The 15,971-nt window shown below is 48.7% G+C and overlaps 1 protein-coding gene across 1 annotated transcript in view; it reads right to left on the bottom strand.

Moving 5' to 3' along the window:
- Positions 1-15,971, bottom strand: part of AGBL1 (AGBL carboxypeptidase 1) — a 387,722-nt gene that overhangs the window by 299,971 nt on the left and 71,780 nt on the right. Inside the window, exon 8 of the mRNA XM_064157083.1 lies at positions 6,563-6,771. Coding sequence (XP_064013153.1) covers positions 6,563-6,771 — 209 coding nt within the window. The remainder of the gene's footprint in view (positions 1-6,562; positions 6,772-15,971) is intronic.

Genomic DNA, 15,971 nt, shown 5'->3' with positions numbered 1-15,971 from the left:
AAACAATCACCCAGACCATGGCACTAAGTGCCCCATCTGGGGTTTGCTTCAACACCTCCAGCCACGGCGACTCCACCACCTCCCTGGGCAGCCCATTCCAGTGCCAATCACCCTCTGACAACAACTTCCTCCTAACACCCAGCCTAAACCTCCCCTGGCACAGCTTCAGACTGTGTCCCCTTGTTCTGTTGCTGCTTGCCTGGCAGAAGAGACCAACCCCTGCCTGGCTACAACCTCCCTTCATGTAATTGTAGACAGCAATGAGGTCACCCCTGAGCTGCCTCTAAAGCAGACATGGTGGTGGAGGCATGGAGCATTTTATGGTGGCATATTATGAATTTGGGAAGAGAAGGAATGCTTAGCTCAGAACTGCCCTGTAAAGCAAAGCTGAATTCAGGGGGATCAGCTTTTTACCCTCCACACTCAGCCTTTTTCTCTGCTGAAACAGCAATGATCTGGATGTGATGATTCTATGATTTCTGCATTCCTGCAGCATAGATAAAAAGGAGCAGGCCAGAGAGAGAAGAAGAGATTACCAAAGTCTGACATCCCATAGGATTTGGACTGGACAGGAGAAAAAAAAAACCAAACTAAAAGCACAAAACAAAAAAAAATCCAAACAAACCAAACCACAAAACCCACACCAAAACCATACAAACAAAACTAAAGCAAAATGAACAAAGGAACAGACAAATAAACACACAAAGCTTTAGACTGGACTTTAGGAAAGAGTTTTTCAGGGAGAGAGTGGTCAGGCACTGCCTATGAAGGTGGTGGAGTCACCCAGCCTGGATGTGTTTCAGGTTGCTTTGGATGTGGTGCTTAGGGCTATGGTTTGAGGTGACTCTTGTAGAGTAGGGTTCCAGGTTGGACTTTGCCTGCAGTCAGGCAGATGGTTGCACTTGGAGTTATTCAGCTGTACAAGGTTGTATTCTGGTTTCTCCTGTCTGATTGAACAGCCTTATAAGATTCAGTGGGATTAGCCAGGATTCCTGTAGGGAGACTAGAAACATCACCTAAAGCTGACATACATACAAGACTTACTACAAGAATCTTAATGTGTATTCCTAAAGCCCTGACTGCTAGGAACAAGCAGGAGAGAAAAGACAATTTGGAACTCATCTCCAAGGAAAGTTTTAATGTGGTTAGAGCAAACACCAAGAAGAACTGGTTTCTATTTTCAGCATTGCAATTGATTCACTCTTGCACCTGATGTTTGGTTGCTTTTGTTTGCTTGTTGCTAAAGGAAAGATAAGGAAAGTTTGTGTGGGAACAGAATAATGCTCTTGAACAGCATTAGTATCATTTAGTAAAGCTGTTCTGGTTTTCACAGAACCACAGAAACACCCAGTTTGGAAAAGCTCCCCAGGAGCACCAAGTCCAACCTCTAACCCTACTTTACAAGATTCACCTTAAACCATAGCCCTAAGCACCACAGCCAAACGACCATTAAACACATCCAGGGTGGCTGACTCCATCACCTTCCTGGGCATAGAATCAATCAGGTTGGAAGAGAGCTCCAAGCTCAGCCAGTCCAACCTAGCACCCAGCCCTGGCCAAGCAACCAGACCATGGCACTAAGTGCCCCAGCCAGGCTTGGCTTCAACACCTCCAGGCACAGCCACTCCACCACCTCCCTGGGCAGCCCATTCCAATGCCAACCACTCTCTCTGACAACAACTTCCTCCTAACAGCCAGTCTAGACCTGCCCTGGCACAGCTTGAGACTGTGTCCCCTTGTTCTGTTGCTGGTTGTCTGGCAGAAGAGACCCTGGGCAGCTCATTCCACTCTCTGGCCAATCTCTCCATGAAAAACTTCTTCCTAATGTCCAGTCTAAACCTCCCTAGTCTCAGCTTAAGGCCATTCCCCCTTGCTCTGTCTCCAATTCCCTGTGAGCAGAGCCCTGCAGCAGCCTCTCCACAATGTCCTTTCAGGTAATTGCAGACAGCAATGAGGTTGGCCCTCAGCCTCCTCTTCCTCACACTGACCATCCCCAGCTCCCTCAGTCACTCCTCATAAGATTTATTCTCCAGGCCCTCCACCAGTTCATTAACCTCCTTTGTTGCCCTCCTCTGCCCACTTTTATTAGAACAAGGAGCACAGGACTGCACCAATGCCCACCTTGGGGCAGCCAAATGAATCCACTGCTGAGTGAATTGAGACAGCCAAGAACAAGGCAGGTTGATCCAGACACTGAACTTCCACAGGTGAAATTACTCAGTGATGCTGTTTGAAAGTCATTTTTCTTTGGAGCAAATTAGATTAGAAGTGCAAACAAGCCTTTGGATCCCTTACAGGGAACGTGTGGGATTGTTTTCATTACTGTTCATGAAGAGCACTCAGATTCCAAGATAACACAGTTTAGAGATGGCTGCAAACACCATGGAACCATCATGGTACTGGAAAAGCTTTCTTTTTACTGACACTGGCCTGCTTTGTCTGTGTGCAAACTATGCCATTTGTGTTATGGTGGCACCTTATGAATTTGGGAAGAGAATGAAATTCCATATGCAACATTCTTCTTTATGTATCCCCAGTTGAAGAGGGACAGGGATCTGCTGGAGAGGGACCAGCGGAGGGCTACAAGGGTGATGAGGGGACAGGAGCACCGCTTGATAAGGAGAGGCTAAGGGAACTGGGGCTGCTTAGTGTGAAGAAGAGAAGACTGAGAGGGAATCTAACAAATGTCTCTACATCTCTGAGGGCTGGGGGACAGGAGCTGGGGGACAGTCTCTGCTCACTGCTCCCTGGGATAGGACAAGGAGCAATGGATTGAAGCTGCAGCACAGCAGGTTCCAGCTCAACACAAGGGGCAACTTCTTTGCTGGAAGGGTCCCAGAGCCCTGGCACAGGCTGCCCAGAGAGGTTGTGGAGTCTCCTTCTCTGGAGCCTTTCAAGGCTTGTCTGGATGTGTTGCTGTGTGCCCTGAGCTAGACTGTATGGTCCTGCTGTGGCAGGGGGGTTGGACTGGATGATTTGTTTGGATCCCTTCCAACCCCTGACATCCTGTGAGCCTGTGAAACATTAGCTCAGAACTTCCCTGCAAAGCAAACTTGAATTCAGGGAGATCAACCCTTTAGCTTCCACACTCAGCCTTTTCTCTGCTGAAACTGGAATGGTCTGGACCTGATGATTCATGTGATGCATACGAAAAAGGAGGCTTCACTACAGCAGTAAGTCAGAAAAATAACAATGCTAAGGGATGCTACTACTGGGAAAGAGAGAGTGAAGCATGGAAGAGTATTATCCTAGAGTAGAACATAGTACAGGAAAGCTGAAACCTGGCAAGACATAAGAAATTGGATGGATAAGTGAAATAGCAAAATCATGTTCTATACACCAGTCTCCTCTAAAGTGGATGCAAATCTCTTTGCTTGTCTCAGAGCAGGCAGCTCTCTGTTACTGCACACAAAGCCAGACGCTTACTATTGTGACTATACCATTTAACTGCCATGAAAGACTTAAGTGGAGCTTGGGAGCAGAAAATGCAACTTTGTCACAAATTAGATAACCACAGAAATTATTTTTCATTCCAGGTAGAAACAAAACTAAAGCCCCAGCCACAACTGTTCCCCTGAGCTCCTGCCACAGCTCTCCCCCAAACCTGTCACATCTCTCCTCCCAAACCCCTGCCATAGCTCTCCCCTAAACCCCTACCACAACTTTCCCCTCAAACCCCTGCCATAGTTTTCCCCTAAACCCATCACAGCTCTCCTCCCAAACCCCTGCCACAGATCTCCCCTAAACCCATCACAGCTCTCCCCCCAAACCCCTGCCACAGATCTCCCCTAAACCCATCACAGCTCTCCTCCCAAACCCCTGCCACAGCTCTCCCCTAAACCCATCACAGCTCTCCTCCCAAACCCCTGCCACAGCTCTCCCCTCAAACCTCTGCCACAGCTCTCCCCAAAGCCTCAGTCATTCCTAATCTCTGTAAGGAGACATTCTTTGAACTGCTGGATCTTGCTGTAAAGATCACAGAATGGTCTGGGATGGAAGTGACCTCTGAAGCTCATCCAGTCCAACCCCCTCAGCAGTCAGCAAGGGCATCCTCAACCAGATCAGGTTGCCTAGAGTCCTGTTGAGCCTCACCTTTAATATCCACAGGGATGAGGCCCCAGCCACCTCCCTGGGCAAAGATGCAGGCTTAAAGGCCAGTAAAAGCTCAGCTATTTCAGCTGTCCATCACCCATACAATAAGCAGCTGGAGAATTTTGGATTGAAAACCAGCCTCCTGCAAACAAGCTCCACAGGATGCTGTTAAAACAAATCCATCTTGGCAAAACTCTTTGCATTTCAATAGATTCAAAGAAAATTTACAAGGGGGAAAAGGAAAAAAAAGGTTTCAGCCTTTCTAGCCAGCTGTTAGCACCTTTAAAATATCATTAGCTGCTCAGCATTTGGTCAAGGCTAATCATCCCAGCCAGCAAATTCCTGCAGGCACCAAACCAGCGTCTGTGCACACACAGGGGTTGCTCTCTCAAGCAGGAGTTGTTTGCCTTGCTCTGTCTCAAGTCTTTCTCTCTTACTACAGCCTGCAGTGTCTCTCAGGAGGATGGATGGAGAATAGATTTCCTATTTTTGTCTGCTATGAAGACCCTGAAGGATTTATCAGCAGCCTCTCCCCCAGGTTGGAGTAGAGAAGAGCATGAGAAGCCTCCTAGGGCTCGCCTCCTGGCACCGTGTCTTGGCGAGGCACCAGCCCAGAGGAGCAGTAAGGGAATGTTCAGCCTTGACGTTATTAACCTTGGTAATTCCCCTTCCCAAATCTGCCCAGCAGCCCACAGTAGAAAAACAAAAGCAAACTGGAGGCCCCTGGAGCTGTCATTTCCACTCCACTGCCAGCCTGTGGAAGGATTAGCATTATCAGTGCTCGCTGCAGCCTTACTGTGTCATCCCCTCTTTGCTCACCCAAGGTGACCTCATGTTTGCACTTTCCATGGGGTTGCTTTCAGGCTGAGCTATCAAGAAATGTTATCTCAGATAGCTGCATGGGTTGTAGAAGGCTCTTGAGAAGGAACAGTCTGACATTGTGCTCCAGCCTATGGCAGGGGGTTGGAACTACATGATCTTTGAGGTCCCTTCCAGCCTAAACCATTCCATGATTGACTCTATCCTGAAGGAGCTGTTCCCATCCATCCTATTCAAGCCTCTCCAGACCAGGAACTTCTCACTGTCACTTGAAAGATCTGCTGGTCCTGACCATCTCATCCCAGCTGATCAAGTGGGCAGCCCCTCATAAAGAAAGTGAAGTGAAAAATCTCTTTCAGCTGCAATTGTTCATGACAGTGATGGGAAAGGTGAAGCAGCAAATAGAATCATAGAATGGTTTAGGGTGGAAGGAACCACAAAGCTCATCCAGTGCCAACCCCCTGCCATAGACAGGGACACCTCCCACAAGAACAGGTCACTCAAGGCCTCATCCAACCTGGTCCTGAACACCTCCAGAGAGGTTGTGGAGCACAAAATCACATTCTGTGCTTCACAACCTCCCTGGGCAACCTGTGCCAGTGTCTCACCACCCTCACTGCAAACAACTTCTTCCTAACATCCACTTTCAATCTCCCCTCTGCCACTTCAAACCCATTCCTCCTCATCCTGGCATTACAAGACCTTGTCAATAGACCCTCCCCAGCCCTCCTGTAGCCCCCTTCAGATCCTGGAAGGCCACTCCAAGGTCTGCTCAAAGCCTTCTCTTCTCCAGGCTGCAGAGCCCCAACTTTCTCAGTCTGTGCTCACAGCAGAGCTGCTGCAGCCCTCGGAGAATCTTTGTGACCCTCCTCTGGACTTGTTCCAACACTTCCATGTCCTTCTTGTGCTGGGGGCTCCAGCAGTGCACAGAGGAGACTGCAAGTAGGGTCTGAGGAGAGCAGAATAAAGAGGCAGAATTCCCTCCCTTGCCCTGATGCCCACACTGCTCTTGCTGCAGCCCAGGAAGGTGACAGGTTTGCCACTGCCTGTGATGGGGCCAGAATGAGATCATGCCCCAGGCAGTAAAAATGACCCTGGGAAACAGGCCCTGCAGGATCACTCGGCTTAAGAACTGAAGGTCTCTTCAGAAATGACTTCTCAAAGAGGACTAAGGAAGCACATTGGTAAGGGAATGAGGAAGCCACCTCTGTTCTGACCCTGCTCTTGCTATATCTTACAGAGATCCCCTCCTCAGGACCATGACATCTTTCCTGATGAACTCAGATCAATATTTCATGAGATTATAACTGGGTCTCCTGGTAAATAGTTGATGGAGGTTTCTCATTAACAAAGGCCTGGCTAAAACAACTTGTTTTTTCCCCTGTGAAAGATTGATAGGGTCAAATTATCCACCTGAATGCCCAAGAGAAAACATCTCATGAAGCACCCAAGCAACTCTTCTCTAGAAACACTGCATTGTTCCTTGGGAAAGGAAGTACAAGCAGACAGCAGGACTCAACCAGGAGTCATTTTAACATGATCAGGTTTTTTTTTTCATTGATATGCTACATAAATTCAGGATAAAACTATGGAATTTGCTGCAGAACCCAACACTAACACCTAACCCATCTTACTTCAGCACAAAAGTTACCTGCACACTTGCAAAGAGAATCTCCATGCCACGGGAGCCAAGGAAAGTCTCTCTGCCCATCTGGATGTTGGTGATGTGCTTCAGGCAGAGCAGGAGACCCCTACGAATATAAATGTAGTGGTTGGAGACATCATTGTGGTGCCAGTCTTGATAGAGCCTCAGCAATTCACCCAGGTATCCTCTGCTCACTGCCTGGCGGCTGTTAGGCTCTGGAAACAAAGAGAAAATGCTGAGTTAAACTCTTGCTATGGTCACACTGAGATCATCTGTGGTGGCTGCTCATTGTTTTAAGGCCTTCTTGGTCCATACTGCCTCCAGTTCTGGTGTTCTCATTGTAAGAAGGGCACAGAGGTGTTGGAGAGAGTCCAGAGGAAGCCATAAAGATGATCCAAGGGCTGGAGCAGCTCCGCAGTGAGGGCAGGCTGAGGGACCTGGGGGTGTGCAGCAGGTTGGAAGAGACACCCCCAAGACCACCCAGTCCAACCTAGCACCAACCAGACCATGGCACTAAGTGCCTCAGCCAGGCTTTGCTTCAACATCTCCAGGGATGGTGACTCCACCACCTCCCTGGGCAGCCCATTCCAATGCCAAACACTCTCTCTGCCAACAACTTCCTCCTAACATCCAGCCTAGACCTGCCCTGGCACAACTTGAGGCTGTGTCCCCTTGTTCTGTTGCTGGTTGCCTGGCAGAAGAGACCAACCCCACCTGGCTACAACCTCACTTCAAGCAGCTGTAGGCAGCAATGAGGTCATCCCTGAGCCCCTGTTCATCTGCCTTTAATCCCAATCTACAGGTTTCTGAATCCATGAGTTCCACAAACCACCTCCTGAGTCCAGTTCCCATCTCCTGCTGAGTCCAATCTGGTGCCAGTGGCTAATTGCCAGCACAGGGCTGGGCTCAGTGTTGGCTTTGTGTCTATGTCTTTTTTTATTACTTTCATTCATTTTGCTTTTCTTTTCCAGTTCATTAAGTCTCTTTTCCTTTATTCCTTTTCTCATTCCCTTTGGGAAAGGAGAGGGGCAAACAGAGAGCATCTGTCACTCACAATGGCCAGCCCAGCCCTAACCCTTGACATTCCTTAATCAAGTAGCTCTGGGGTATCAGACTGAAAAGGAGAAGATGACAAAACTTGTGATCAAACAAATTCTACTGAGTGTTCATAAGACATCTCTTCACCCCCTACAGTCCTTAACCTGCCCCACAGGACAAATGAGAATCCACACCAGACTCCAGGCTCTCTCTGTTCAAACCACCCTCTCCTAAACATTTTCCTGACTGGTCCTGACATTCCTTGCTGTGATGACCAGTAGAAGCTGTCAGGAAGTCCATACCAAACCAAAGGGCCAGGAAAGCATATGCAAGATTTGAGCTCAGCTCCCTGAATACCAATCAGCACTTGGAGGTCACAACAGATGGCTCTTGGTATGGGTTCTCCAGAGCTAGTAGGTTCCAATTAATTTCCAGTTCATTAAACAAAGCACCAGAGCTCCTCAAACCTAGAACACTGAAGTCATCAGTGGGGATTTACAGGACAGTAGAAGCAGTTAGAGGTTAAGAGAGAGAACATGAAAGTGCTGCATGAGGAATAGCAGCAACAAGGAAATCCATGGAGAGAGATAGCAGGAAGCAGCAAGCCTCAATCCCAGCATTGAAGTAGGTGAAGGCACTGGAAAAGGAAGGAAGTCACCTTGGATCAGCAGAGGGCTTTGAGGATGATGAGGGAACTGGAACACTGCCTGATGAGAAGAGGCTGAGGAACCTCAGGCTGCTTAGTCTGTAGAAGACTGAGAGGAAGTCTAATAAATGTCTCTAAAGCTCTGAGGGCTGGGGGTCAGGAGGGGGGGACAGGCTCTGCTCACTGCTCCCTGGGATAGGACAAGCAGCAATGGATGGAAGCTGCAGCACAGCAGGTTCCAGCTCAACACAAGGGGCAACCTCTTTGCTGGAAGGGTTCCAGAGCACTGACACAGGCTGCCCAGAGAGGCTGTGGAGTCTCCTTCTCTGGAGCCTTTCAAGGCCTGTCTGGCTGTGCTGCTGTGTGCCCTGAGCTAGATTGTATGGTCCTGCTCTGGCAGGGGGATTGGATTCAGATGATCTCTTTGGGTCCCTTCCAACCCCTGACATCCTATGATCACCTCAGTCTGCTCTCTGCAATACACTAGGAAACTCTTACCTGGAGAAGGCATTGGAAGATAGTTCTGCTGCCTGGTCTTGTCCTGTAGTTTTCTCTGCTACTGGCAACAGAGGGCAGGCAATAAACAGCATCTCCAGATAATTTTGTCAGCTCCTTTTAATCCTGCTCTGCATCTTTGCACCACTCTGACACTTGACCACACTGACTTGTCCCACAGCTACTCCAGTCCCCAATCTCTTACACCTTGGACTGCAGCTCTCTCTAGCACTTTCCCCCCTTGTTGTTAGCCATCTGATACTAGCTCTTTCACTACACCTTGCATTCCTGAGCTCAGTGGTTGCCAACACTTTGACCTTCACAGCTTCATTCTTACTATTCACCTTTCTGCAAGAAAACTTTAATTGCTTGAGGATCCCTCATCAATCCCAATGATTTTATCCATGATTTCCTGCTAATCCTCAACCAGCTGTCATGTTTACCAACCTGCAGAGTGACCAACCCCTTCAATCAGTCATTCTTCCCTGAAGAGCAACTTGGGAAGCTCTGTAAAAATCACTAAGTATATAAAACATGACAAGAAGATGAAAGTCAGGGGATGTAAGGTAGGGACAACCTGAATCAGACTCAGAGCTTCCCTGAACTGTTCAGAAACTGATGAAATTAGACTAGATCTAGGCATTTATAGCCCCTAGCACTGAGTGCTTGGAGTCTAAGATCTCTGTGTCAATGTCAATAGGATAAGGGAAATATTGGGAAGCTCTGCAGGCAGAGCTTCTTGGGGAATTTACTGGGGGGGGGAAGCTTAAAAAGAGTTCTCATTAAATGGTTGTGATGTGTTTCTTGTGTCTTTCAAGGCAGACTTCCACATTAGGAGCCCAGCTCCACAGGGACCAGAGCAGACAACTGGTTTACAGTTCAGTTTTGATGATAAGCATGGAGGAAGAGGAGTAAAAGAGCTTCATTAGGTTTTCCCTCATCTTTGGAACTACCTATCACCTTTAAGGTCAGAAGTGTTCCTTTGAGAATGAAGCCACAACAGTCTGTTCTGTGAAGAGATGGAAGAGGCAAGACTCTGGTTTCTTCAGCACTCTGATCTGAAGCTATGAGAATTACTTGCTGAAGGGGCAAAAAAAAACCCAAACAATCCAACATTAATTTTGCTTCTCCTGTCTGATTCCATTGACTCCTCTCTGATCTACTGCCTTGTCAGTGGGTTTCTGCTTTTTTTTGCTTCCCATTTTTTCCTCAGTTGCACAGTCAACAAAGCAGTGAATAAAATGAAGGGGGAAGTATGCCAACCTTTCCAGAAGGCAGGAAAGAAAAAGGAGGCCTCCCCCCCTGCCTGTGTCTGTTTGACTCTCCATCTAAGGATGCACCTGCACAGGTATCTATCTATATTTTGGCATAAATACAGATGGTGGACGTGAATCACACAGATACAAGCAGCACTGCACAGATCTGTAGGCAGCAAGAACTCCCCTCTCCTGGAGTGAGCATGAATGATCTGTGATGGTAAGAGGTACAATGGCCTCAGGTTTTTGACCCTTTTCCTGTTGTTATCTCTTTAGTCCCCTTTCCCTGGATAACAGCCAGTGGAAATGAAGTTCCTCTTCCACACAGTGCCCAGGGATGGGATTTCCTTCCTATTGCAATCCAAGCTTGGTCTGTGTGGCAGATGCAGCCCTTCCACTTGAACTAACTGAAATTTGATGCAGACAGACGCTCAGGAGGTAAACCAAACTGAAGTCATTCCTCTTGTGTGAGCATATCAGTGAAGATACAGAACCAAACCTCCAGAGAAACAGCTGGAGACTGGGGTCATAAGTGAGCAGAACTACATTAGCAGCTGAAAATCTGACTACAAAACAATCACTTTATGCTACAAATAATCAGAGTCTGTTGAGCTCTCCCTCCATGGCAGATTGGCTGTGTGGTGGTGATTCTCTCCCCTTGAGCAGGAACACCTCCAACCATTACCCTCCTCAAGGCTGAGAGATCCCCAACACCCAGACATTGATGAGTTGCTAGGTGACATTTTGTTCAATTCATGGAACATTTAAGACACCAAGTAAGCTTTGCATCCCATAATAGTTTTAAAGGCAGTAAGTAGTAGGATATTGTCCACCAATCCATCTGCACTAAGTATTTTATATACTTAACATTTATTGACCAAAACCTCGGTGAGCTGACTACTAGATCAAATCTGAGTGACCTCTGCCTTTTCACAGGCTCACAGGATGTCAGGGGTTGGAAGGGATACAGAGAGTTCATCAAATCCAACCCCCCTGCCACAGCAAGACCATACAATCTAGCTCAGGGCACACAGCAACACAGCCAGACAGGCCTTGAAAGGCTCCAGAGAAGGAGACTCCACAACCTCTCTGGGCAGCCTGTGCCAGGGCTCTGGGACCCTTCCAGCCAAGAAGTTGCCCCTTGTGTTGAGCTGGAACCTGCTGTGCTGCAGCTTCCATCCATTGCTGCTTGTCCTATCCCAGGGAGCAGTGAGCAGTGAGCAGAGCCTGTCCCCCCCTCCTGACCCCCAGCCCTCAGATAGTTATAAACATTTATTAGGTCCCCTCTCAGTCTTCTCTTCTGCAGTCTAAGCAGCCCCAGGTCCCTCAGCCTCTCCTCATCAAGCAGTGTTCCAGTTCCCTCATCATCCTCATAGCCCTCCCTTGGACTCTCTCCACCAGATCCCTGTCCCTCTTAAACTGGGAAGCCCAAAACTGAAGGCAGGACTCACGATGAGGTCTCACCAGGGCAGAGTAGAGATGGAGAACCTCCCTTGATCTGCTGCACACACTCTGCTTAATGCCTTCCAGGATCCCATTGGCCCTCTTGGCCACAAGGGCACACTGCTGTGCCATGGATGTTCTCCACCAGCACTCCCAGGTCCCTCTCCACAGGGCTGCTCTCCAGCAGATCACCTCCCAGCCTGTACTGCTGCAGTTTATTATCCTTCCTCAGGTGCAGGACTCTGCACTTGTCCTTGTTGAACCTCATTTGGTTCCTCTGTGCCCAGCTCTGTCTCACTGGATGGCCTCACAGCCTGCAGCTGTAGCAGCTAAGCCTCCCAGCTTGGTGCCATCAGTCTGTCTTCCTAATTTTATTCTGGCATCTCTAGCAGGGAACTGCTGCCTTCACTCCCTTCCCCAAACCTATCACTGGCACACTATTTTCTTAGCTAAGAGTTTCCATTCTGCCTGCTGAGCCTGGGATGGGCAACAAGGAAATGCTCAGTGTCACCTTTGTGTCTCGCACCTCTAGAGCTGACCCTCCACTTCTGGCTTCCGGGGGCAGTGCTGCTAACTAGTGAACATTTAAGCAATGCAACACAGCATATCTGCCCTGGATGATCTGTGCAGTTACCCAGAAACATTTCACATGGATACACAGAAGCATTGAGTGGTTAAAGATGCATTAAATTAGCAGGTGGTCACACTACAGAGAAACCCTCAGCTCCTGCAGAATTCTGATGCTGTGTTGAAGGACAAGGACAAAGTCTGAAGCCAGACTTCCAGTCTATGACTGCCAGTGTTTCTGTGGACTTTTCTGAAGCCATCCTCACATTCCAATCCCCTTGGAATTGTTTGCCAGGAGCACAGGGACCACTGGAAAACATGCAGCCTGATTAATCACAAAACTGAATCACAGTCAGTCTGAAATGTGATGAGCAATGCACTGCTCAGCAGACAGAACAAAGAGATATTTATCTTTCTATCTGCATAAATCTCTTTGTTGATGCCACTCAGCTGATTCATTATGCCAAGAACATACATTGCTCCAGTTTGGAGATAAGAATGCTCTGCTGAATTAACTTTGTGGCAGCATAAGAAATGAGAAAAACCTCCAACTTCCCCATGCAGCTCTAGTGACTGCCTCTTGGGAATCAAAGATGTGTCCTAAAGCAGAGGGGAAAGAGTTGTTTTAGTTTGTCATTGAGAAGCCAGTTTTGCTAGAAATAAGCATGAGGCTTCCTTGTAGAGTTGTCCTCACAGATAACACCCAGGCACCCACCAAGCACTGCAATCAATTCAGACCCAGTGGGCTCTGTAGCCCCAAGAAGCAGCTGGTAATAGCTCAACTCTTGTTAGAAGACAGAAGGCTCCTGTAATTGTGCCCTGTAAACTTCAGAGCCCTGTAAACTTCATTTAGTTAATCACAGGATGTCAGGGGTTGGAAGGGACCCAAAGAGATCGTCGAGTCCAACCCTGCCAGAGCAGAACCCTACAATCTAGGTCAGGAATGAATCTAGGTGGGCCCTGAAAATCTCCAGAGAAGGAGACTCCACAACCTCTCTGGGAAATCTGTTCCAGTGCTCTGTGACCCTTACAGTAAAGAAGTTCCCCCTTTGTGTTGAGGCAGAACCTCTTGTGCCACAACTTACACCCATTGCTTCTTGTCCTATCCCAGGGAGCAAGTGAGCAGAGCCTGTACTTAAGGTAGAGCACAGAATCAGGCAGGGTTGGGAGGGACAACATCTAGTTCCAACTCCCCTGTCATGGGCAGGGTCACACTAGATCAGGCTGGCCAGAACCTCATCCAGCCTGGCCTTAAACACCCCCAGGGATGAGGTTTCCAACACCTCTATCAGCAACTCCTTCCAGGCTCTCACCACACTCATGGTAAAGAACTTCTATCCAGTCTGAAGCTCCCCATTTCCAGCTTTGCTTCATTCCCCCCAGTCCCATCACTACCTGACAGCCTAAAAAGTCCCTCCCCAGCTTTCTTGTAGCCCCCTTCAGATACTGGAAGGCCACAATAAGGTCACCTGGGAGCCTTCTCCTCTCCAGACTGAACGGCCCCAACTGCCTCAGTCTCTCCTCACAGCAGAGCAGCTCCAGCCCTCTGCTCATCCTCGTGGCTCTTCTCTGGCCACCTTCCAGCACATCCATAGCCCTCTTGTCCCAGGGGCTCCAGAACTGGACACAGTACTCCAGGTGGGCTCTCACCAGTGTGGCAGAGGGGATGAACAACGCTGGCGCAAAAGACAGAGAACACAGGCAACATTTCCTAGCAACTACACGTGTTGTGCTTTGCCTCTTGAGTAGGAATCAGCCACAAGGTTCCCTTCAGTAGAACTCACCCTTTCTACCTGAAAATATTTGCTTTAGTCCCAGGTGCTGGCCAATGGAGTGGCAGTCATACAAACAATGTGACAACGTGATGGCTCTTCTCTAATTTGCCCTCTTTACATTTTTCATGTGTAATAATTAAAAGCAAGCAAGTCAGCCCCTTCCAAGCTTTCTGAACTAACTCCAGAAGGAGATTGGTTTTCAAACCTATTTCCTTTTTTTCTCCCTTACTTTTCAATTCCACAGGATCCTCTGGTTGTAACTTCTCAGTAGGCTGGAAATTCCCATGCACAAAAATCTGCACATTTCCAGTTTGATTTTTTTTTTCCTGACCAAAGTGGTTTGAAAGAGCTCCAAGTAAGGTTGCTGGAAATGGAAGACTTGTTCAGATTCAGCCAGATCGTCATTGGAGGCACAAACACTGCCCATGCCAAAGGCAAAGGCAGCAAGCAGTCACTGCTAAAGTTGTCAACGGAGACTAGTGCAGTTCCTCAATACTTTGATTCTGTTAGACCCACCCTGAGGAGCAAAACAGAAGAAAATTGCCATGCCCCAGGAGATGAAAGCAACTCTTCCCTCTCCAGCACCAAGTGTCTGACCAGCAATGAGGTGAAATGTAAGCTCCTGCACCTGGGTGGGTGCAATCCCAAGCACAGCTCCAGGCTGGGTGGGGAATGGCTGAGAGCAGCCCTGAGGAACAGCACCTGGGGGTCTGGGATGAGGAAAAGCTCAACAGGAGCCTGCAGAGTGAGTGCAGCCCAGACACAACCCTGTGCTGGGCTGCAGCAAGAGCAGTGTGGGCACAGGGCAAGGGAGGGGATTCTGCCCCTTGGCTCTGCTCTCCTCAGACCCCACCTGCAGTCCTGGGGGCAGTTCGGGAGCCCCCAACACAAGCAGGACATGGAACTGTTTGAGCCAGTCCAGAGGAGGCCACGAAGATGCTCAGACCTCTGCTGTGAGCACAGGCTGAGAGAGTTGGGGCTGTGCAGCCTGGAGAAGAGAAGACTTCCAGGAGACCTTGGAGTGGCCTTCCAGGATCTGAAGTGGGGCACAGGAAGGCTGGGGAGGGACTATTGACAAGGTCTTGTAATGACAGGGTGAGGAGGAATGGGTTTGAAGTGGCAGAGGGGAGATTGAAACTGGATGTTAGGAAAGGGTTCTTTGCAGTGAGGGTGGTGAGACACTGGCACAGGTTGCCCAGGGAGGTCGTGGAGCACAGAAGCACAGAATGTGCTTTGATCACATCCTGTGCTTCTGTGCTTCACAACCTCCCTGGAGGTGGTCAGGACCAGGTTGGATGAGGCCTTGAGTGACCTGTTCTAGTGGGAGGTGTCCCTGCCTACCGCAGGGGGTTAGAACAAGATGATCTTTGAGGTCCCTTCCAACCTAAACCATTCTAAGAGTCTATGACTCCCCCTCTGAAATTAGTCTTTGAATGAAGAGCAGTTTAGGGGAAGAAAATGTAAAGGACATTCCATTTTTTTTTTCCCCACAGAGATTGGGCTCTTCTCAAAGAGAACTGAAATACAGAATTGAGACTATTCACATTCTTAAATCCACACAGAAAGAGCAAAGACCTTGGTTTAGATGGTTGCACAATTCAGCTCTGATTAGGCTGCAAGCTGCAGAGACACTTCTCATGTGGATGCCTAGAGACAGGCCAAGAGGGAACGGATTGAAGCTGAGGCAGAGCAGGGTTAGACTGGAGCTGGGGAAGAAGTTGTTCAGTAGGAGGGTGGTGAGACTCTGAAACACGCTGCCCAGGGAGGTTGTTGCCTCCTTCCTCAGCTGTTGAAGGCCAGGCTGGATGAGACCTTGAGCAGCTGAGTCTAGCTGAGAGGTGTCGCTGCCCATGATGGGGAGGTTGGGGTAGATGACTCCTGAAATCACTTCCAACCATTCTATGATTGACTGGGGGCCAGGCTGGTAGTGGTTTGAATCTAGGGGAAGGTAAGGAAGCCTTACACTGATAATGCAAAGTGAGTACCCAGTGAAATAGGCGACAAATCACAGCCATTGTGACGATGGCTACAGGCTCTGTCATGGTCTAACCGTGAGGCTCTTTTGACACAAGATCAAAGCCCTACATGGGAAGATGTGGTGCAGAGTATTATGAGTTCAGCCATGGAGGGTGCAGGCCTTTCACAAACCATAATCTGCTTATGTGCTAGAACATCACTTTCTCTTTCTGACAGAG

The sequence above is a fragment of the Pogoniulus pusillus genome, chromosome 17 (assembly GCF_015220805.1).
Source record: "Pogoniulus pusillus isolate bPogPus1 chromosome 17, bPogPus1.pri, whole genome shotgun sequence".
In the NCBI taxonomy this organism is placed as follows: domain Eukaryota; kingdom Metazoa; phylum Chordata; class Aves; order Piciformes; family Lybiidae; genus Pogoniulus; species Pogoniulus pusillus.
The sequence above is the reverse complement of the archived record's forward strand: the minus strand, read 5'-3'. Positions and strand labels throughout refer to the sequence as shown.